The following is a 25,295-nucleotide window of genomic DNA, read 5'->3' as shown; positions in this document are numbered from 1 at the left end:
CATACCCTCTCCAGGTCCGATAGGGGTTTAGCCATAGTGGGACTATGATCTATTGTTCATTAGAGGGATTAGTGGTACTTAAGGAGTTAGAGGTAACTACATGAGTAAAACGGTAATTTGGCCTAATTGTTATTATGAGCAATTTGTGAAAAGTCATCGTACTGTTGATTGATTATATCCAATAGACACAGAAATATATCTGTAGTATGCAGCTATCGGTCTTTAGTGGAGTGTTCGACAATTAACAGATGATGGATAATGTAATTAAAGAGTTTAATTAATTATTCACATACTGTTGGAGTTTCAAGCTACAAGTCCATAAGGTCCCTTCGGTTGGTCAAAAATATTTAGTTGATAATCAATTTTTGGGTTAATTTGAATTGTTCAAATTAATATGAGAGAATTTAATTATATATTGATTCAATTATATATGATATAATTGTTATAATGTATTTGATAAATCATAGTTTATTTGGAGGAAATAAATATTTCAATGAGATTCAAATATATTTTCTATGAATGTGATTCATAATTGTTAAATTTAATATAAATATGATTTATATTAAATGTCATAAAATAGAGAAAATAAATTATAGTTTATATTGTATATGATACAATATTGAAATTATAGGTTATGTGTTATATTTGATATAACATATAGTTTAATATAAATAAGATATGATAAGTTAGTTATCATAATTATTTATATTAATTTTTATTATTTTAGATAATAATTCATAACTTCTCTCCAACCACCTTAGTGGGTAGTTAATTAGTTTTTTTGTGGCAAATGGGAAAAGAAAACAGTTTTCTTTTTCTTCCAAAATACAACACTACATGACTGACATTCTTACGATACGATTCGTCCACGTGTTCTCAATCTTCTTCCTCCTCCAAACTCAAACAAATCTTCCAAACTAAAATAGTCAGAGCCCACCACTCGTGGACTCTCATCCTGAGTATACTAAATGCTTCCTGTGGTAGTGTCTGTTGGTTCGTAAAATTTTTGGAGAAAGTCTTCAAGGGTTGCTGTATTCGAGTTTGTGACCGTTCAAGGGATTTACAAGAAGAAAAGATCTTCAAAAGGAGTATCTCTTGAACTCTATTTCTTTATAAAAAGCATGTTGTAATTTGTTTATGAATACATATCTTGTATGTCTACTGTAAATGTAGTTTTTCAATCAAAATGGAATTTGGACGATCCGCTTCCGTTCAAGGATCTCTGTAAAACGAGTTCATTCAAGGAGGACAACTACAAAATCTAGTTTTTTCTTTTATTCATAATCAGATGCATCATTCTGTTTCATAAATATATGATTTTCCTGCTTGATTTCATATTGTGATGCTTCTTATTCAGTTGCCTCACTCATCCATTGTCTGTTCTAGGGGATTTTTTTTTTTTTTTTTTGTTGTGCTGTGGGGGCTCCTTGTGAAAATACATTGCTGTTTTTTATTTCTAAGGTAAAATTCCTAATTTGTTATCTTATTACTCATAATATCATTTACTTCAAAAAAAATTCACAAAAAAGGTTTGCTCATTTTATTTTAATTTTTGGGTTTAAATCCTAAAGAACTATTATGTTTCAAGGCATTTCACACCTTAAAGAACATCGTTGATCTTCTTTTTTATTCTTTGGCAATTTTTAAAGTAGCATTTGTAATACTGTTGTTGGACCATAAAAATGTGAAGAAAATATCACAAGGTTGAAAATGGTCTCTCTCTTTTGTGATTCTTCTATTCCGATGAAGTGTAATTCAGTGGCTTAGATTACTATGAAAATGATGTTAGTTCTTTTTGTGGTTAATTGTGGTTAATTTAGGAGATTTTTCTCCATCTTCATCCATCCAACAACACAAAAGACATTCATTATCAAAGAACACCAAAGAAATTACAAAATAACAATCCATTTTATATCTCCAAATTCCCCTTTTTCCACTTGAAAATTTGTCTGTATATATCAATACACCATTGTAACTCCAAATTATTGCAGCCAAGGTGTTCGACGAAATGTCAATGCCCCCCATTTCCTCATACTCCAGCTTGCAATTCTTTCAGTTTTGGTTGTCTTTCTTCACGATGCTCTGGAGTCGTTACCTTTCTCTTGCTCAAACTATTATTAATGATATTTTCATTCTTCTTACTCTCTTCTAATTTCGAGTTATTTTCTTCGTCGGTGATTCCAATTCCATTCTGGGTGCTGTTTCTTCTTCCTTGACTTGATCTGCAGAACAAAGGGTGAGGGATTTTTGAAGGCGAGGCTCGAGTTTCTTGACATCTGATAGTTGAAGAGGCTTTAGAAGGAATTCCTCTGCTGGCAAACACCTGTAAGTTCAAATTTTGTTCATATGTTTGAGAAGTTTATAGATGAAGATTAGTATTATTATGATTGTTTTTAATTTGTGTAATATTAGAAAGTGAATTTTAGATGAGAAAATTTAATGTGAGAATTAGCATATATTTTACATGTTGATTCTTGAAGGCTCATTCTCTGATGACATCACAACGACAGTAATATCCTTCCAATAAGATCCCTACAAATGCACCAATTATTGTTAATAACACTGATCTCGTTATATTACTTTAATCCTATGTGGTTATGATTTTAGTTTTCTGTTTTTGAAATTTATGTTTGTTTCTTTCTAATTTTTTCTTATAATGGTTTCTTTGGAATCTATTGTATTAGGTCTATTTTCAAAAGTTAGTTAGTTAAGTTTAATGATCTTTATTATTTTGAATGTAAAGTGAGATTACTACTGCCACATACTCTTCCGTGTAAGGTTATTTCATAAAAAATTAGGGACCAAATGTGTTTTTATAATGAAACGTTCTCATGACGATGAAAGTGTAGCTTAAATTTTACCTGGTAACGTACTTCTCTAGCTATAATCCATCCAAGTGATTAAATCTACTTTTTTAAAATTCCTGGTTTCTTTATATAGTTCCTGCAGTGCGATATTGATGGCCTCTCTCCATCGAGTAGAAATATCGAAATTTCTTTTCTGCCAACTGGAAGTGGTTTTTTTTTTTTTAATATTTAGCTTTGTATGATTTCATGACTAATTTTTTGTAGGAGTGTCTAGATATTCTTCTTTTGTTCTCGCTCCTTTGTTTTCCAAGTAGATTGGTGAATATGATTTTGCAATCTCATATTATATAAGATGTTCCCCTTGAACTTATTCAGCTAAGATTCTCATATTAGCCAAGTATGGTGAAGAAAAACTGCATCGTAATGTATCTTTGTGATTTAGTCAGTTTATATTGTAGATATACTCCTTGTGGTGTTATTATTTTAAATTTACAGTAATATTACTTTGAGTATATGGGAATAAGGGACTGTTCATATGCATTTTGTTTGTATTTTTAACTTTTGAATGTTAATATCCAAGTTATTTAGGTCTATTTTCAAAAGTTAGTTAGTTATGTTTAATGATCTTTATTATTTTGAATGTAAAGTGATATTACTACTTGTTAGAAAAAACGTGGAGGACAAATATGAAAAATGAGAGATATTTTTTCCATTCAACTAAGCATGCCTTTATATAAACCTACAAACATAACCATAGGAATGCCAATCGTTTAAAGCTATAAATATCATCATATGCTCATAACTCACATAACTCCTATAACTCAAAAATCACTATTGGTTACAAAAAACTAAAAGTCACAAAATCCAAAAGTCACACTAAATGCCACAAATAAAGTTTAATAATGACAAACTTTTCAACACCCCCCTTAAACTTGATTTGTTACACCAAGTAAACTTCTCATTTTGATAAAAGTCTCCAACTTGAGAGGCTTTGTGAAAATGTCTGTCGCTTGGTCTCGTGACTTGATATATTTGAGTTCCACTTCTTTCTTCATAATGCAATCCCGAATGTAGTGAAATCGGGTATCAATGTGCTTGCTCCTCCCATGAAATACTAGATTTTTGGCTAAGGCAATGGCCGATTTGTTGTCAACAAAAATCTCCATTGGACCTTCCATTTGAAACTTCAACTCCTTCACTAAAGTTCTTAGCCAAATTGCATGACATACACATGAAGTTGCTGCGACGTACTCTGCCTCACATGTTGATAATGTGACTATGGGTTGCTTTTTTGACATCCATGTGAACGCCGTTTCACCAATAAAAAACACAAACCCCGTAGTGTTCTTTCGATCATCCAAATCACTACTCCAATCACTATCACAATAACCAACAATATCAAAATTGCTAGAAGAGATATAGGAAAGACCATACCCAATCGTCCCTTTGATGTAGCGAAGTATCCTTTTTGCCATTTTGCAATGTGTTAATGTCGGTTTCTCCATAAATCGACTAATAATTCCAACTGAATAAAGAATATCTGGTCTTGTACATGTCAAGTATCTCAAACTTCTAACCAAGCTTTTGAAATATGTAGAATTTACCTTCTCTCCTCCATCTTGCTTGGTGATTTTGATTCCACATTCCATCGGTGTTCCAACTGGATTAGCATTATTCATATTGAACTTCTTGAGCACTTCTTTAGCATAGCCCTCTTGGGATATAAAAATTCCATCTTCACCTTGTTTGACCTTGATCCCAAGATAGTAACTCATGAGACCAATGTCCGTCATTTTAAACTCCTTTGCCATCTCTCTTTTGAACTCATCAAACATGCTAGGATTGTTTCCGGTAAATGCTAAATCATCAACATATAAACAAATGATTAGTATGCTTTCACCTTGCATTTTGATGTAGAGGGCATGCTCATAAGGACACTTCATATACTTCTTCTCTTGAAAGTACTTGTCAATCTTTGAATTCCATGCTCTTGGTGCTTGCTTTAAACCATAAAGTATCTTCTTCAATCGAAGCACTTTATCTTCTTCACCCTTGACTTCATAACCCAATGGTTGTTCCACATAGACCTCTTCCTCAAGAATTTCATTCAAGAATGCTGATTTGACATCCATTTGATGTATCTTCCAATGATTATGGACTGCCAAAGCAATAATCAAACGAATAGTTTCAAGGCGAATAACAAGGGCAAATACCTCATCATAGTCAATGTCATGTCGTTGGCTATACCGTTTCACCACTAGTCTCGCCTTGTGCCTCTCAACATCGCCATTGACTTTTATCTTTGTCTTGTATACCTACTTCACTCCGATCGGTTTGTGCCCTTTTAGAAGCTTGGTCAACTCCCATGTGTCATTTTTCTCTATCACTCGAATTTCTTCATCCATTGCATCCTTCCATTTCTTACTTGCAATGGCTTTTTGGAAACTAATAGACTCACAATCACCAAAAAGACAATAGAGAATTATGTCATTTTGATTTTCATTTACCTCATTAAGTTCCCGTAGACTTCAAGTTCCTCTTAGGCCAATTTCGTTCTCCGAATTGCTGGATGAACCTTCAGATGATGATCGATCGGTCGAATGAGGTGGCACTAGAATGGGCAAACCTTCACCCATTTCATCCCTGGTCGGCTCATTTTCATCGTTTTCTTCAAAATATGGAAGGAAATTATACTCCTCTTGTATATTCCAATCCCAAGAGGCTTCCTCATAAAAAACAACATCACGACTAATAATTACCTTCCCATTCAAAGGATTGTAAAGACAATAACCCTTTGAACTTGCATCATAGCCGATGAAGATGAGTTTCTCGCTTCGATCATCGAGTTTGGTCCTTTTTTCTTCCGACATATGAGCATATGCAATACTCCCAAACACCTTGAAGTGATCAATCCTGGGCTTTCTTCTATTCCATGCTTATTGAGGCGTTTTGTCAAGCAAACTTTTAGTTGGTGCTCGATTTGTCAAATAAACTGCACAAGCTACGGCCTCCGCCCAAAATTCCCTCGGCGTCTTCTTTGTCTTTAGCATGCTTCTTGCCATGTTCAAGATTGTCAGATTCTTCCTCTCCACCACGCCATTTTGTTGAGGTGTCCTTGGGACTGTTAACGGACGTCGGATGCCTTTTTCATCACAAAATTGTTTGAACTCATTTGATGTGAATTCACCACCTCGATCAGTTCTCATGGTCTTGATTGTAAGGTTGCTTTCATTATCCACACGTACCTTAAATCTCTTGAAGATTTCAAATACTTCTGATTTTTCCTTCAAAAAGTACACCCATGTTTTTCTAGAAAAAAACATCAATAAAGAGAAGTAAATATTTACTTTTACCATGAAACTCTGGTTTAATCATTCCACACACATCAGCATGGATGAGTTCTAAAGGCTTCTTTGCACTTGTCATAGACTCCTTCGGAAAACTACTTCGATGATGTTTGCTAAGCAATCACCTTTCACACACTTGGTTTGGCTTGTGAATGTGTGGTAAACCTCGCACCATCTTCTTCTTCGACAAATCTTCTAGACTTCCAAAATTGAGGTTCCTGAACCGTAGATGCCATAGCCAAGAGAGATCTTCATAACACGTCTTCAAGTATTTTGGAACATCATTACATATATTCAAAGGAAACATTCGATTTTTGGTCATGGAGACTTTAGCAATAAGTCTCTCATGATTATCCCTCAAATACAAACAATTGTTTTTCATTTGAACTTCAAAACCTTTCTATAACAATTGTTCTACACTCAATATATTATTTTTACATTGGGAATGTAATAAACATTTGTGATATATTGATTTTCTCTATTTTTTAACTGAATGAGAATTTTACCTCCTTTGATGGCGGCCAAAGAATTGTCTCCAAAGGCAATATTACCTTTCTCCATCTCGTTCAACTCCACAAACATCTCGCGTTTTCCACACATGTGATTCGAGGCTCCTGTGTCAAGATACCGCATACTATCTTGACTCTCTTCTTCTCCCTTTGAAACTATAAATAAGGTTCCATTCTTCTCTGCATAATTGGATTGCCCTTGATGGGCTTTTGATGTGCTAGCGGTTGATCGGTCCTGATGCTTTCAATCAATCGACTTTGTTTGAGATGACTCATTCACATAATATCCATATTTGTTACAATTATAAAATTTTACCTGAGATTTATCTCTCCCGGACCTTCCACCACGTCTTCCACGACCTTGACCTCCTCTTCCTCTTGAGGATTCAGACGAGTTTTGAGAAACATCAGTATTGGCTTCACCTATTCCACCATGGCCTCGACCACCACGACCTCTTCCACGTCCACGACTATTCTTCTCCTTGATTTTGAGTTGGAGAAGTTGTTCAACAGTCTCTGTTTACTCCATCCTTCTTTTCTTTTTCTCTTCATAGGCTTGTAACGAACCTATAAATTGTTCAATTGTCATGTTCTCGAGATCCTGTGTCTCCTCGACCGTCGTGGCGATAATCTGAACTTTGTATTTAGGCTTCGTAGAACCTTCTCCATGACACAAACATCGATGATTTCTTCATCATTCTGTCTCAATTGTTTGACGACAGCCATTACTTTTGTGTGATATTCCGCTATCACTTCTATCTCCTTCATTTGTAAAGATTCAAACTCACCACGTAAGGTTTTCAACCGTATCTTTTTCACATGATCGGCTCCTCTATGAGTCGATTGGAGCTTGTCCCATGCCGCCTTTGACATCTCCGCATTGGCGATGGTCTCAAACGTATCTTCGTCCACCGATTGATACAAGATATAAAGGGCCTTCTTGTCCGTCTTTCTTGTCTCTTTTAACGCATCTCTTTGCGCTTGATCAGCTCCAGCTTCTGCCTCTTGGAAAACGTTCTCCACGATCTCCCACACGTCTTGTGCTCTTAGTAACGATTTTATCTTGATGCTCCAATTGTCATAGTTGAGCTTGGTAATCATTGGTAGTTGAAATGAACCTATCCCACCATTGGCCATTTTTCTCTCAATATTTTTCTACTAGCTCTGATACCACTATGTTAGAAAAAAACGTGGAGGACAAATGTGAAATATGAGAGAGATCTTTTCCATTCAACTAAGCATGACTTTTTATAGGCTTACAAACATAACCATAGGAATGCCAATGGTTTAAAGCTATAAATGTCATCAAATGCTCATAACTCATATAACTCCTATAACTCAAAAATCATTATTGGTTACAAAAAACTAAAAGTCACAAAATCCAAAAGTCACACTAAATGCCACAAATAAAGTTTAATAATGACAAACTTTTCAACACTACTGCCCCAAACTCTTCCTTGCAAGATTATTTTCAGAAAATTTAGTGACCAAAAGTGTTTTTATAATGAAACATTCTCATGACGATGAAATTGTAGTTTAAATTTTACATGGTAACATAATTCTCTAGCTATAATCCATCCAAATGAAATCATATAAAGCTCATTATATTTCTCTATGTCATTAAATTGTTATACTGAGTCTATTGTATGTTCAAGTCATTTAGGTCTATTTTTAAAAGTTAGTTAGTTAAGTTTAACGATCTTTATAATTTTTGAAGAATATAAGCTCATACATCAACATCAAGAAGTTGTTTCACATTTCTTTAATCTTTACAGTTAGTTATTGTAACTACTTGTATCAGAAATAGTATTTAAACTCATCATTTACAAATTTTAGATACAACAACATATACATAGATTCAAGAAAATCTTGAACGATCTGTAAAGAAAAGGGTTTGTGACTTAGCTTCTTAATAAAAACTCTCTCCTTCCCGTGGACGTAGGCTTTCATAACCGAACCACGTACATCGTAGTGTATTCTTTTCTTCTCTTCTCATCGTCTACAAGATCGTCCATCGTTTACCTTTTTCTTCATATCGTCTAGAAGAATAGAACGATCGTCTACCTTTCCTTCAAGCAATCATCTACACGATTGCGTGAACGTCTACCTTCCTTCAAGCAATCAATTACACGATTGCGCGATCGTCTACCTTTCTTCGAGCAATCGTCTACACGATTGCATGATCGTCTACATCTTTTCTTCTGCCATCGTCTATCCAACTGCAAGCATCCTCATCGTTTACACATAAACAATCGCACCTAAAAAAAAACTCATTAGGGTTAGAAGAAAGAAAAGAATACAGAAAGGCAGAGATCGAGAGAATCTGAAAGCTAGAGAGAGAAAATTTTGCTTTACATTAATTACCCATCAGAAACAAAAGTCTTTTTCATTTTTCCATCAAACAAAAATCAGTGGGATCATCCACATGTTGGCCATCAGCTGAAAAATTGTGGGCACTTCTCAACCAAGTTCTTTACCAACCAAGAAATTTGGGGCAAAGATCAGTGCCTCTTGAATTGGATCAAGGTAAAAGGCCTCTTTATTTTTCATCATTTGGGCTAAAGTAATTTTTCTTTTGCAGAAGCAGGCCCATCGAAGTGGAATCAGGCCTAACAAAGTGGTATCAGAGCAACTAGACATTCAAGATCTCAATTCTTGGAGAATCAAGACACAAGTTTTCATCCAAAATTTCAGTAACAAGGTTCGAGGTGGAGAAATTCGATGGCAAAGGAGACTTCGGACTTTGGAAGGCCAAGATGAAGGCGATACTCGACCAGCAGAAAGCCCACAGAGCCATCTTTGATCCATCAACACTCCCTACCACAGTAGCAACCCAAGAAAATGAGGATTGGGAGCTAGCAGCCTACAGTATGTTAGTTCTTAATCTAAGTGATAGTGTTCTTAGACAAGTATTAGATCAAGAAACTACATATAGAATTTGGACTAAGCTAGAAGAGTTGTATGCTACTAAAGACCTTCCTAGCAAAATGTATCTTAGGGAGAAGTTCTTCACGTTTAAAATGGATTCATCTAAAACATTATCTGACAACTTAGATGAGTTCAAGAAGATAGTTACTAAATTTAAAACTCTATGAGAAGTTCTAGGTGATGAAAACGAGGCCTATGTGCTCCTAAATTATTTGCCTGAACAATATAGAGAAATTAAGAATGCACTAAAGTATGGAAGAGATAGCATAAGCACATACACCATAATCTCAGCCCTTAGAACTAGAGAGGTTAAGCTACAGGTTGATAAAAAGGATAAATCTAGTGGTAAAGGCCTGTTTGTAAAAGGAAACTTCAAACAAAACCACTCTAAAGACAAGAAACCTCATAATCCATAAGAGATTAAAAAGAAAATAAAATGTAAGTATTGTAAGAAGAAATGACATCTAATAAAAGATTGTTTTATTTTAAAGAGAAAGAACCAAGAGAAAGAGAAGGATTTAAAAGGAAAACAGGTCGAGGCATCTGTTGTAGAGGGTTCATTCATTTACTCAGATGCCTTAACCTCAACTCTAGACAGATCTAATCATATAAACCCTCTAGGTAAACATGATTGGGTTTTAGACTCCGGATGCATCTACCATATGACAGCAATGAAACCTTGGTTTAACACCTTTTAGGAAATAGAAGGAGAAATGGTATATATGGGTAACAACCAAGCTTGTAAAATTGAGGGCATTGGCTCTATTTCCATGAAACTCAAAGATGGAATTATCAAACTTCTTAGAAATGTGAGATATATTCCTCTACTTAAAAGAAATCTAATCTTCTTAGGCATGTTAGATGCTATAGGGTGTGAATACAGGGGTAAAAGAGGAACTCTTGAGGTGCTAAAGGACTCTAAAGTAATCTTAGTTGGGGAAAAGGTAAATGACTTATTTGTGGTCAAAGGGGTAGAGATGATGACTGGAACTTATGTAACCACCACAAATGAGATTATCGAGGCTGATTTATGGCATAAAAGACTATCTCACATAAGTGCTAAAGGCCTAGAAGTCCTATCTAATCAAGGTATTCTCCCTAAAAGTCTTTCAAAAGAACTAACCTTTTGTGAACATTGTGTTTTAAGGAAAGCCACAAGGCAAAGTTTCACTAAAGCACAACATACCACAAAAGCTCTCCTAGATTACATACACTCTAACCTATGGGGTCCAGCTCCTACACCTAGCCTAAGTGGCTCAAGGTATTTACTTCCTTAAAACTAAAGACCAAGTGTTTGATGGGTTTAAGGAAGGGAAACTTATGATAGAGAAATAAACTTCTAAAGAAATTAAATATTTAAGAACAGATAATGGACTGGAATTTTGTAGTGAAGAGTTCAACAAATTTTGTAAAGAAACAGGAATTACTAGGCATAGGACAGTTAGATACACTCCTCAATAAAATGGAGTTGCTAAAAGACTCAATAGGACAATCATGGAAAGAGTTAGATGTCTCTTATCTGATGCAATTCTAAGTGAAAATTACTGGGCAGAGGTTGCAAGCTACACAGTGTACACCTTAAATAGGTATCCACATTCCTCCCTAAATTTTTTGACTCCTGAAGAAAAATGGACCTCACATCCACCTAACCTAGATAACCTAAGGGTATTTGGATATGTTGGTTACATACATCAAAATCAGGGGAAATTAAAATCTAGGCAGTAAAGTGTATGTTTGTAGGTTTTTCTGAGGGAGTAAAAGGATTTAAAATGTGGAACCCTATTAAAAAGAGGTTTATTATAAGTAGAGATGTCACTTTCAGAGAAAAAGAAATGTTTATGCAAAAGCAAAGAACATCCTATGAAGTTCCTAACAGCCCTAACACCACTAGGATTGAGGTGGAATCACCTAAAGCTTCTTCCACTAACCAAAACCCTTCTATAAATTTAGAAGAAGAAGAGGATGTCTCAAATGAGACCACTGGGAATATTGAAGTTGTCCCTGACCTAAGTCAGTATTCTTTAGCTAGGGATAGACAGAGAAGAGTGATAGTTCCTCCAGCTAGGTATACTGAAAATAACTATATAAACCTAGTCTTGGATTCAAGCTATGTGTGAAGAGATGGAGTCACTCACTGTCAATAATACTTGGACCCTAACTTCTCTTCCTAAAGGTTGTAAACCTATAGCTTCTAAATGGATATATAACCCAAAGGAAGGTTCTACCAAAGATGAAAGGCCTAGATATAAGGCAAGGTTAGTGGCTAAAGGATTTACTCAGAGAGAAGGAATAGACTATACTGAAATATTTTCACCAGTAGTGAAACAAACCTCTATTAGGCTTCTTTTATCACTAGTTGCTCAGTATAATTTAGAACTAAATCAACTAGATGTTAAAACTGTCTTCCTACATGGAAACCTAGATGAGGTAATATATATGGTTCAACCTAAAGGGTTTGAGAAAAAAGGTAAGGAAGACCTATATTATCTCCTAAACAAATCAATATATGGTCTAAAACAATCCTCTAGATGCTGGTACAGGAGGTTTAATGACTACATAGAGAGTATAGGTTTGCAAAGGAGTTCCTATGATATTTGTTCTTATATCAACTCTACTATCTATAAGGACAAAGTCTACCTATTACCCTATGTTGATGTTATGCTACTAGCTGGAAAGTCTAAGAAGGATTTAACTCATGTCAAAAATCTCCTAAAGAGAGAATTTGACATGAAAGACTTGGGTCAATCTAGAAAGATCCTTGGGATTGAAATTTAGAGAGACAGAACAACCCCAACCTTAACCATAAGTCAACTAAGCTACTGTGAAAAGGTTATAAACATATTCAATATGGCAAATGCAAAACCAATTACTATTCCTATTGCTACACACTTTAAACTTTCCTCTAAGAACTCACCAAAAGAGACAGACAAGAGAACATTTGACTCAAATGCAATCAATTCCATACAATCAAGCAGTAGGGAGTCTAATGTACTTAATGATATCTAATAGACCAGACTTATCATACAGCACTAGTTTAGTCAGTAGATACATGTCTAACCCTAGAAAAAGACATTGGGAAGCAACAAAATGGATTTTAAAATATCTTATTTGGTCTAAACGGTCAAAATTAACATATCAAAGTACTAATGAATCAAATTTAGAACTATATGGATATGTTGATTCAGATTTTGCAGGTGACCAAGACAAAAGGAGATCTCTAACAGGTTATCTATTCTTATTTGATCCTAACTTGTGGTGTTGGAAAGCTAATTTATAGTCAATTACAGCATTGTCAACCACAGAAGCAGAGTATATGGCACTTTTAGAAGCAATAAAGGAAGCTCTATGGTTAAAAGGATTGATGAAGGACTTTGGTATTAATCAAACAGTAGTTAAAATTTACTGTGATAACCAAAGCGTCATTCACCTTTCCAAAAACCCTCAGTATCATTCAAGGACCAAACATATAGACATCAAGTATCACTTTGTTAGAGACAGAATAGAGAAAGGAGAAATCGAGGTGCTAAAAGTTCATACCACCGAGAAGCAGCTGATATGCTTACCAAACCTGTGAGTAAACTCAAGCTTGCTAGCTGTCTTGGTCAGATCGGGTTTCTGCTTCCTGAAAAAGGGTGAAGACATGTTAAATCAAGAAGGAGAAGAGGTTGCATGTTGAGTTTAAGGTGGAGATTTGAAGAATATAAGCTCATACATCAACATCAAGAAACTGTTTCACATTTCTTTAATATTTGTAGTTAGTTATTGTAACTACTTGTATCAAAAATAGTATATAAACTCAACACTTACAAATTTTAGATACAAAAACAAATACATAGCTTCAAGAAAATCTTGAACAATCTGTAAAGAAAAGGGTCTGTGACTTAGCTTCTTAATAAAAACTCTCTCCTTCCCATAGACGTAGGCTTTCATAGCCGAACCACGTACATCACAGTGTATTTCTTCTTCTTCTCTTCTCATTGTCTACAAGATCATCCATCGTTTACTTTTTCTTCATATCGTCTAGAAGAACAAAACGATCGTCTACCTTTCCTTCAAGCAATCATCTACACGATTGCGCGAACGTCTATCTTTCTTAAAGTAATCGTCTACACGATTGTGCAGTCGTCTACCTTTCTTCGAGCAATCGTCTACATCTTTTCTTCTGCCATCGTCTACCCGACTGCAAGCATCCTCATCGTTTACTCATAAACAATCGCACAGACTAAACAAAAACTCATTAGGGTTAGAAGAAAGAAAAGAATACAGAAAGGCAGAGATCGAGAGAATCTGAAAGCTAGAGAGAGAAAGAAAATTTTGTTTTACATTAATTACCCATCAGAAACAAAAGTCTTTTTCATTTTTCCATCAGACAAAAATCAGTGGGATCATCCACGTGTTGGCCATCAGCCGGAAAATTGTGGGCACTTCTCAACCAAGTTCTCTACCAACCAAGAAATTTGGGGCAAAGATTAGGGCCTCTTGAATTGGATCAAGGTAAAGGGCTTCTTTATTTTTCATCATTTGGGCTAAAATAGTTTTTCTTTTGCAGAAACAGGCCCATCGAAGTGGAAGCTGGCCTAACAATTTTGAATGTAAAGTGAGATTATTTTAAATCAATTCCAAAGCAGGGTAAAATTGGAATGCAGGCAAAGTTGATCTAAAATCTTGCCAGATCCAACCTATTTTGGGGATTTTTTTTTTGAACAAAATATGATTTCAAATCAGATTGAATTTCAAATCACCTACTTTTTATTCAAACCAAACAGCGAAAATGTTCTCAAATTTACTGTAATTTGGAATCCTTCTCAATCCAGTGTTTCCAAACAGAGGGATTAAGGACTTTTTCCCCTTTTTTCTAATGTTAATTTCCTTGTGAATGGTTTGATGTACGTTTCTGCTTTCACCTTGCTGCTGCAATTGACTAGTTTGTGTGTCTCCCACGTTCTTTTCTTTGCTTGTTGCTATAACGTTATTCATGATTTGATGAAGTGTGTGCTTTTTTATGGGATCTTTAGGGGGAGAGAAGTAAATTTGATTCTTATTTCTTTTTGTTCTTGAAGATTCTTGTAATTATTAATTATTCTGTAGGTAACATTTTACTTAATTGGATAGTGGGGTTTTAGGGGCGTATATTCTCGACGACCTTGTATTCTTTCATATATTTTCAATGGAATCGGTTATTTATGTTGCTTTCTTAGCTTTTAGGTGTATAAATTACATTTCCAGGGACTTTAGAATGTATGTTCTGGTTTCTACTTGCTGCTGCAGCTACGTTAATGTGCTTATAATACATTTAGTAGCGATTGTAGTCTAATTTGTTTTGTTCTCTATCTCTGCTTTGTTTGTTTTGATTTCTGCTATGTTTATCTCTTTGGTTTCTATTTATTATATGTCATGTCAACGTTCTTTTAAAAGTAGGATGGGACCTTATTAAAAAAAAGTAAGGTGGATCCTACTAACGTTAGTGTGGGACTCAAAATTATTTATGAAGACAAGATTATAATGTAAACAAATGGAGTAGTGAGTATGATACTCCTGTAGTATTAGAAAAATTTCCTAACTAAGATAATTCGTTGGAGCCCATTAATTAGGTTTTTCAAAATTTTAATTCGTACTCATAGTACAACTTTTTGTGCTAAAACTTGTATATGGTATATACTTAGAACAAAATAACTTTTAAATTTCAAAACTATTTTATGAAAATATCAACAAAGAAAAATATTTAGTTGCGTCTCGGGTATCACCTATCTTCGTGTATCCCATCAAATTGTCCAATCATAATTTGTCATATAAAAAATTTTGCTTTTTCTTTTTTTGAAATATTTTAATATTTTTATTAGATGTGAGTAGTGAAAAATTAATATCAATCATGTCTACATTTGAGCCAAAAGATTCCAAGAAAAAAAAAGGCAGATAGAGATTTTCATTTAAGTGTTTGAAGAATGAGTCATCCAACTAAATATAAGGATGTTCAGAGAAGGAAAAAAAAAAGTTATTCACAAACTGGAACAGGCCAACAGAGGTAGGTTGTTAGAGGGAGAAAAAAAAAAGACAAAAGCAATAAGTAGAAAAAAAACAATGGAATGATTTTGAAATCACAGAACAACAGCTTAGAGCTTTTGATGATTCCAAGAATTTTATATTGAATCACATTCTTTTTCCTTCATGTTAGAGAGACTTTGTAAACAAAATCAAAGCTTTGGAATTTTCTTTCTTGGGTTTTGCTTGTTTTTCTTTTCATCGAGTCCTCAAACTTTAGAAATTGTGCTCCAAGAACAATTTTTCGGGAGAACTTTTGAATTTGTAAGTAACTACCGTAAATGAGCAAGTTATATGGCGATAGCAATGACCAGGAAAAATTATAATGAGTAGAAAGAAATTTAAGTAACTACCGTAAATGTTTAATATGGTGATAGCAAAACCTCTTAATTACCAGGCCACTTAGTATCTCATTGTGTTGATGTCTACATTTATTGAATTCAGATTGAAATAAATTTTGGGAGTAAGAATATGAATTGAACCGTAGACTGCTAAAGTATTCTACGAACAACTAATTTAACGCATGCTCTCGGTGAAAATTGATATTCTCTTTTCTCAAATAGTGCTAATTGACCAATTCATTGACGCTTGAACTGATCATCTAATTAAGGTTACCAACACCTTGAAAATGTTCAACAAAAATTGGGTGCATCTAAATTATGAAAGTAACTACTATTAGTTTTGAGTTAATCTTTTGATGCATACTTAACAAAATTGACTCTGTCTAGTAGTGCTACTAATGAGTATATGGAAGGAGCATGGAATTTTGTGCAATAAGTGAAGAAAATAAAGTCAAATGCCAACAAAGTTTTGTGTCTATGTAAAGAATGTAGAAATATGAGACATTGTGATTCTTTACATAGAAATATGAGACATTGTGATTTTCAAATTATATATGAGCACTTGGTCATTAAGGGAATGGACCCTACATATAATATTTGGTATCATCATGGATAAGTATGTGAAGGGGATGAAGTCAAGAATAAAGTTGATGACAGTTTTATGTTTGAAGCAACAAACTTCTATGAGAGCACATATATGGGAGAAGAGGACAACATTGATGATCATTCTACATCAAGGAAGGAAAACAATTTTGCTCGAAAAGTTCAAAAGGCAAATACTCTATTGTATGCAAGTAGTGCAAAGTATACGAAGATGTCAAAAGTTGTAGCATTATATAACCTAAAAACTTTTAATGGTTGGTCAAATACAAGCTTCACTAGCCTTTTGAGGCTTTTGCATGATATACTCCCAATTGACAATGTTATTTCAAGATCTATATATGAAGTAAAAAAATTATTCAAGGAATTTGATTTAGGTTACCAAAAAATTCGTGCATGTGTTAAGGATTGTTGTCTATTTAGAAAGAAGAATGAAAAGTTAGAAAGTTGTCCTCATCGTGTGACTTCAAGATGGAAGATTGATGAACGAACAAATCAAATCAAACAAGATGTGCCCACCAAGGTATTGAGATACTTTCCTATCACTCCACAACTTCAACAATTGTTTAAAATAAATGAGGTTAGTGAAAGTTTTCGTTGGCATTGGAACCATAAAAGTAAAGATTCGACATTCAATTGACTCAGTTGCATGGGAAACAATTGATAAAAAAAAAATGGCCCGAGTTCTCTATGGATTTACATAATCTTAGGTTAGACATTGCTATAAATGGGTTCAACCCATTCTCCAACATGAGTAGTCGATACAATTGTTGGCCAGTTATGCTTGTTACTTACTACTTTCCTCCTTAGATATGCATGAAAAAGGAAAATAAAATGTTGACATTGTTGATTCATGGCCCTAGGCAACCAAGAAATGATATTGATGTTTATCCTCTTATGGAAGATTTACAACAACTATGGAAAGGAGAACAAGTTTATGATTTTGTAAGTAACACACATTTCAATTTGAGATCAATCTTACGTGGACTATAAATGATTTTCGAAATCTTGTCGGATGCACCACAAAAGATAAATATGCATGTTCAACTTGTGATGATAATACTCGTTCTTATTGGTTGAGACATAGTACAAAGTTTGCAAATATGGGTCATAGATGATTCTTATCAAGGGCATATCCATATCGGAGAAAAAAAAAAGCATGGTTTGATGGGAAAATAGAAGAAGAGTTACCTCCCAAAATTGCAACAAGTAGTTCAATTTATACCTAACTTGAAGATTTTGATAATTGTTGGGGGAAATATGAAAATAGAAAGAGCAAGAGTCATAAAGAATCGTCAAATCAAAAGTGAAAGAAGCGGTCAATTTTCTTCGATCTACCATATTGGAAGATTAATGAATTTTAAGTTTATGGTGTATTTTATTGAATTTCAAATTATTGAGGTTCAAACTAGGCCATTAACGATCTGAAACTTTAATTGTGTAGGAATTACCAATACGCCACAACTTGGATGTCATGAACATGGAGAAAAATTTATGTGAAAGTATTAGGTACATTATTAGATATAAATGGAAAGTCAAATGATGGAATTAATACAAGAAAATATTTACAACTTTTGAAAATTCGCGCTGACCTACATCCTCGAGAACAAGGAGGAGAATTTACTTACCTTCTACTCCACACACATCATTGAAGTCTGAGAAGAAATTATTTTGTTCAAGGTTGTACAAGCTAAAGTTGCCTGTTGGGTATAGTTCAAGCATTTCAAAGTGTGTATCATTAGATGAATGCAAAGTGATGGGATTGAAGTCTCATGATTATATGACATGCAATGTGGTGCTTAGAGCCTTGCTCCCAAAAGGTTCAAGACATGCAATATATAGGCTATATTCATATTTCAATAGACTTTGCCAACGTATAATTGATAGAGAAATTATGTTAGAGCTTGAAAAAGAAGTGGTGAACGAACATTTTACGTCTTGTTGAAAGGTACTTTCTACCTTCTTTTTTGATATAATGACACATTTGGTTATTCATTTGGGTCTCGAAGCTCATATATGTGGACCTGTTAAATTACATTGGATGTACCCATTCGAAAGGTAAATTCCTTACTTTTGATATAGTGATAATTGTGATCCTTCTTATACTAATAATATTTAATCTAGATATACGAAGATATTAAAAGGTTATGTACAAAAAAAAGCACGGTCAGAAAGGTGTATTGCAACATGCTACTTAGCTAATGAATATGTTGACTTTTCAAATAAGTTTTTTAAACAATTAGTTAAGGTAGTGAATAATCAACATTGGAATGAAGAATACCAGAATGATGCCATCCTAGAGGGTCGTCAATATCTTCTGGAACTCCAATTACATTATCTGATGATGTACTTGATAATGTACATCGATATGTCTTATTCAACACAGCAAAGGTGGAACCATTTATCGAGTGAGTTAATTTGTGTAAACATATTACTTAGTTTAATTTAAGACTATTATTTATGAAAATTTATTTGAGTAGGATGCATACGAGTGGACTCATGACCATAGACGACTAACAAAAGATTCTAATCTACTCTAGAAGATTCATATAGAACAATTCTATTGTGGCTGAAATCTAAGGTGATACTAACTACTTCATAAACATTTTATCAAACAACGAATATATAAAACTCTAATACACCTTAACTAATAAGTAGGTATGTTTGATCTTATCAGATTGAATTAGATTCATCTACTGAAGGTTACTCTGACTTGTTAAGATGACTTGCAAATGGGCCAAAAAAACTTGCAATGTCTTACACTGAATACATCATAAATGGGCAACGATTTCACGTAAAGAGTGTTGAAAAATCAACCTAAAACAATGGTGTTTCTGTAGATGCTACAACACTATAGATCCAATCCAAAGATTGATCTCAAGTTGTGAACCTAGTTACTTATTATGGGGCATTACAAGAAATCATCGTGTTAGATTATTATGTCTACCAACTTCCAATATTTATATGTGTCTGGGCAAATATTCGTAATGGAGTAAAAGTTAAGGAAGGATTCACTCTTGTTAACTTACATCGAAGTCAAAGCATATTTATACGAGAGTCTTTCATCTTTTTCTCATAAGCCAAACATATGTTTTATGTTAGAGAACATGACACTTCAAATTGGTATGTCTTATTAAAAGCACCACCAATAGGATGTCATGACTTAGAGATGTACGATGAGAATTATGTTGGGATTGTGGTTAGTAATGAACAAATTCATAGTGCGATTGAAGACGTTGATGAAAGTGATGAGATTACTTTTACAAAATAAGATTGTGAGGGTGTTTTGATTTGAGGAGTAGTTTGATTAATTGTATAAATGTTTGTTGTGATTGTATTAAACTTTATAATATTTATTTTGTAAATGTACTTTGATCACGGACTTTGTAAAGACCTTTTCACCACTTTGGTGAATATCATATAGATGTTAGTTATTTACTTATATCAATTAACTTTATTCATAAATACTTCTTCATAATTTTGTATCACTATCTAGGTGTATGTCATTGGTGCCTATTGATTATTTATTAATGATGCTTTTAGGTCGAGATGGAGGGAAATATGCTACCACCTTAAACTGGACAACACATACAAGATAAGTTGAAACTAAAAGTCACAGGAAAAAGAAGTCCCTACAAAGGAAGATTTGTAGTGATGAAATGTTACATAACCACTAACTAGAAGAGGTAAGCGTCTAAAGGAAAAAATTAAATGTGCCTAACCATGATAAGATAGTTTGCCTCTTCCAATTGACTAGAACATGGAAAAATCTCCCATTAGTGTCAACCCTGAAAATTTCTCACCCAATCCTAATGAGAAGGTAGTTACAGGTAACCTTATTTCAATTCCTACATTAGAATCACCTATTTCAAGATTGGCACTTCGTAGGTAAGCAAAAACTTCTAATGCAAACAGGCTTGAAAATGAAGATCAGATAATCAATGAATCACCATTTGAAACAACAATTCTGCCAAAAAGAACAAGAGGCCCTACAAAGATGAAGATAATAGCCGTTGATAAATAATTTAGAGTGAGCCTTGTTTCCAATGGATATGGACAACCCATTGGGGAAGAATCAGTAGGATTAGCTTCTTTTCTTAGTCCACTATAGAAATAGGTTGTACCAGTGAATTTAGAGAATTGAAAGAAACTACCTACGAGGTTGAAAATTTTGTTATGGAAGTCTATCGAGATATAAAGTTACTTTATTTCATTTAAATAGTTTAAATTGAAGGCACTTATCATTTTTTCCAACAATAACTATTTTATACTTTAGTCATGGTACATTGTAAATGAAGAGTGGCAAAAAATATTTTTCTTTCCAGAAGATGGGAAGGTTATGGAGGGTTGGAAAATCCGTCTTGTAAAACAAATTCGAGATGCCCCAACAAATGATGCACTTTTGAAGCTAATGCCGGATAATTTTCAATCTATAGATGACTGGATGGATTTTGTGAGTGAAAAGACTAGTACAAACTTCATGGTATGAAAATCTCTACTTCAAAACGTGTATGTTTACATTTTCTTATTATTACTTTAATATAAATATTGGACATCTTTTATTTGAGTAGTTGAAAAGTAAAAAATACAAAGCTATGAAGAAGAAACAACTCCCACATACATGTAGTAGGAATGGGTATGCCCGTTTAGCTGAAGATATGGCAAAGATCATTATTATTATACTTCAATTTTGCTTTAATATTGTGTGTGAGTTCATTTTTCTAATCTTATTTTGTAGAAAAAAGTAGTTCATATCAAACATCAGTCACAAGGATTGCATCATGGACAAAAGCACACAAAAAGAAAAATAGACAACAAGTGAATGCACAAGTTTCTGAGACACTCATACGTTTTTATTTAGATTTTACTATGTTCTTTTTCTAAAAAGGTTGACAATTAAGAATGACTTGATTGAATTGTACTATGTTTCTTTCCTTGGGGAGGGGAAGGAAGGCTTGAAAAAATTTGTAAGCATTGACTTTGTTGGGATATTATATTTATAGAGTATGTGAAATTTGGTTGAAAACGATATCATTAGACTTTACTATGTTCTTTTTTCTTAAAATGTTGTTCATAAGAACCGACTTTGCTAGGATACTTAGCTTATAGAGTTTGTGGATTTTTGTTGAAGAATGACTTGATTGAATTGTACTATGTATTTTTCCTTGGGAGGAGGAGGAGCTTGAAAAAGTTTGTAAGCATTGACTTTGTTTGGATATTATACTTATAGAGTATGTGAAATTTGTTTGAAAATGATATCATTAGACTTTACTATGTTCTTTTTCTTAAAATGTTATTAATTAGAACCAACTTTGTCGGGATACTTAGCTTAAAGAGTTTGTGGACTTTTGTTGATAGGAGCCCATTGAACAAACTGAAGCTGAGACGATAACTTTAATAAATAACATGGTTGATGATGCTTTGAGTAAAGTTCTTGGCCCTGATCGTAGGCATGTAAGAGGACTTGGATTTGGTGTGACTCGTTCAAAACTATCTCAACAAGATAACAAATTCAAGGTTCTTGAAAAAGAATATTTGCAGATCAAGGAGGAAATGGTTGAAATGAAAGCGACGAAAGATGAAATGACATAAATGAAAGCAATTATATCATGTTTAATAAAGAAACAGGTAATCATTTTTCATTAAGCAACTTATATTTATTTTTTTCTATTATTAGTTAACTTCACTTTTTTTGTTTTCTATGAAATTATCATAGGTTGAACCAAATGAGGAACTTTCAAATGCTACCCGCAAATATACCTAAGCCAGCAAACATTCCTTCAACTTTTCCAATATCTTCTCCATCGATAAATTTATTTGTAATATGGTTCAAATTATTCTTGATTTCATTATTATCTAATTCTAATATCTCATAATTCTCTTTTGATAGAGTATCAATAAGAATAGTCAAATTAAGTGCAAGTTATTAAATTGGTACGACTCAGGAGAGATTGTTGCAAAAGAACGATGGTCTTCTAGTGATCCAGCTTCTCTTGTTCATCACATTCCTATTGGTCCACATGCATTTAGAGTATAGGTTGATGTATCAAAGATACCCAACGCATATTTGTGGAGGCCTACATTAGAAATGACGTGTATTGAAGAAGCTTTGAGGAGTACAGTAGCAAGGTCATCTGATAAAGTGATCATTGGTATGTTATTTTCTAAACATATTTATCTATATTTATTAAAAAATTTCTATATTTGATTAATATTCACTATTGTTGTTTTCTACAAAATCATATGTTGATATATATATATATATATATAGGTGAATAAAATGATGCCTTTCCAGAGGAAAAAAGAACCAACAGTGACAGTTCAACTACATGAAGATATAATCTTGAACACTTGGTGAATTTTGTATTTTGAGGGCTAACTTATGTTGTTTATATATTCACTAAATACTTTATTTAGCATATATCATTTAGACGACAACTTTATTCAACAAAATTATTAAATACTTTATTTTGTAATGTTAATAGATTATGAATGAAGTTATTAGTATTTATTGTGCTATATGTGTAAATTTTAACTAAAATTGAGCACTTGAACTAAAATTTATCAAAAACTAATTAATCCAAAAAATATTTTTGAGAAAAAAGTTACTTCTTTTATAGCCATGAGTTAAAGTTATGGAAAGATTTATATAGCAAAAATGAAATGCCATGGAAAGGTTATTATAACAATTAGAAAAGATTGAATAACATTACTATAACATACAATTACAGCTATAATTATTATATTATAGCGTTGAAAAAAGGCTACTGTATGTTAAAGATAGCACATTATTTTAACCATATACATATATTATAGTTTTAATAAAAAAAAAAAAAAACACTATCAAATATTTTTATAGCAAGTATATAAGTTATATCTTCATACTCTATAATAGCATCCATATAGCTTTAGAAAAATGCTATAGAAAGTCCCAGGCTTTCAATAACATGAGTTGTCAGGACCTTCGAAATAGGTCTATTAAAGTTTTTTCTATTAGCTATAGTATCTGTTATTTCTTATAGTGAGTATGGGGTTGAACAATAGGGAGGCCAAAATATAATCTTCTCTTAAGCTAAATTTGACTACATTAGGTGATAACGTGTTTTTTAAGATAGCACCTATGAAGTGTATTCTGAGGTTTGGTAGAAAAAGGAAGCTAAGTCCTCCTTTTATTGGGTCTTTTGAGGTCTTAGAGCGAATTAGCCCTGTGGCTTATCAGTTAGCATTGTCATCGTCTCTCTCTGTAATTCATAATGTTTTCCATGTCCCTATACTGAGGAAGTATGTGACAAATCCATCTCATGTGGCGGATTATGGGCCATTATAGTTGAATGAGAACTTGAGTTATAAGGAGAAACATACCCAAATTCTTGTAAGAGAGGTGAAGGCTTCACGCAACAGGGAGATAACATTAGTGAAAGTTCTATGATAGAATCACCAATTCGAGGAAGCAACATGGGAACGGAAGGATGAGATGAGAACGAAATACCCATAGCTCTTTCAGGATTAGGACTTTCGAGAACGAATGTTTCTTAAGAAAGGAAGGATGTAACATCCTGAGTTTTCAGAAAATTTAAGTTAATTATCTCTAGTTATTGAATTTTAGTTTCCCTTTAATTTTAGGAATTGTGGATCAAATTGAGATAATTCAAAAACCTCATTAGTTAAATTGAATTAATTATCTTTGAAAATATTAGGTTGTTCATTTTTATGCATGAAAGTTATGAGGATTATGAGCATGTTAAAACTAAATATTATGATTTATGCTATGGGATCACTTATGAGATTTATGTATGTGATGCATGTTAGACCAGTAGGGACGATCTATCGTCCCATCTCAATCTATGTTTTGATACAGTAGACCGATGAATCCAATTCCATTTTTTGATGGTGCGCCATCAGGTCGCTAGACGTGCGTGAACCGACGGGTTCATTTGCATCTTATGTTTCTATGAATCGACAGGTTCAATTTAATTTTTTTTATGGTGTGTCATCTTGCCACTAGACATAAGGGTTAGGGCGAGATAGGTTATCCCTTTAGATAGTCATCCAGAAAAATAACAATATGTATAATCTAATGATCCCAAGCATTCACTGCATGTGATTGCTTAGCTTGATCTTGGTAATAGGGTCACTTCCTAAGTATTTTATATTCATCCTTTATGTTTACATGTTTTTCAAGTAAGGGTAAGGATATATACGGGCGATTTACAAAAGGAAACTATGATAGTGCCAATGGGACCAGACAAACGCTTCCACAAATGAGTTCTTGTGTCATTATCATGCTTTACTATTTTCTTTTCATGAACTTGATTTTGATAGAACTTAGGTATTAGAAATTTTTATTTTCAGTTAATTTTTCTTATTTTAAAATTTATGTTTTAGAGGTACCCCGAATTCAAACGTTACGAAATTTTGAGCTGGTATTTTGGTCTAAATTCTTTAATAAATAAAACAGTCCAACTTTCTTATATTTAAGGTAAATGTTCATGTACAAGTTTATGCATGCATATAGTAATGGCCCTATCAGGTGTCTTAAAAAGTCGGGTCGTTATATAATGTATCTTCCCCTGATAGTAGATTTTGATGCTGCTGGGATGTACGGTTGGGAGGTTGAATGTATTGCATGATTATATAAGCAATTATGCAAGGGTGCAGTTATAGATGACAAAGACATTGCAGGTTCACTTCTATAGCTACAAATTTAGGGCTGGAATCTATTTC

General features: G+C 33.5%; 1 protein-coding gene and 1 pseudogene across 1 annotated transcript; one reads left to right on the top strand and one right to left on the bottom strand.

The window, feature by feature from the left end:
- Positions 1-6,275: 6,275 nt before the first annotated feature.
- LOC150034616 (uncharacterized) lies at positions 6,276-7,800 on the bottom strand. The gene is made up of 4 exons (XM_090316797.1): positions 7,324-7,800; positions 6,980-7,144; positions 6,661-6,898; positions 6,276-6,403 (listed from the first exon to the last, which is right to left on the bottom strand). Exons 1-4 carry the CDS (start codon positions 7,798-7,800, stop codon positions 6,276-6,278), a joined length of 1,008 nt encoding a protein of 335 aa, XP_090172923.1.
- Positions 7,801-20,899: 13,099 nt separating this feature from the next.
- Positions 20,900-23,898, top strand: LOC150034615 (uncharacterized; annotated as a pseudogene).
- Positions 23,899-25,295: the final 1,397 nt, after the last annotated feature.

The sequence above is a fragment of the Benincasa hispida genome, chromosome 8 (assembly GCF_027475165.1).
Source record: "Benincasa hispida cultivar pf3 chromosome 8, pf3_genome.v1.1, whole genome shotgun sequence".
NCBI lineage: Eukaryota > Viridiplantae > Streptophyta > Magnoliopsida > Cucurbitales > Cucurbitaceae > Benincasa > Benincasa hispida.
This window is presented reverse-complemented; position numbering and strand designations above follow the sequence as displayed.

Bases quoted from the DNA above. Each gene is read 5' to 3' on its own strand.
- LOC150034616 (XM_090316797.1), bottom strand. From the start codon at position 7,800: ATGGCCAATGGTGGGATAGGTTCATTTCAACTACCAATGATTACCAAG. The intron at 7,145-7,323 runs GTTCTACGAAGC...CTCAAAATCAAG, and splicing joins ATGTTTGTGTCATGGAGAAG to GAGAAGAATAGTCGTGGACG. The intron at 6,404-6,660 runs GTAAAATTCTCA...CGTGTTATGAAG, and splicing joins TTTGGCCGCCATCAAAGGAG to ATCTCTCTTGGCTATGGCAT.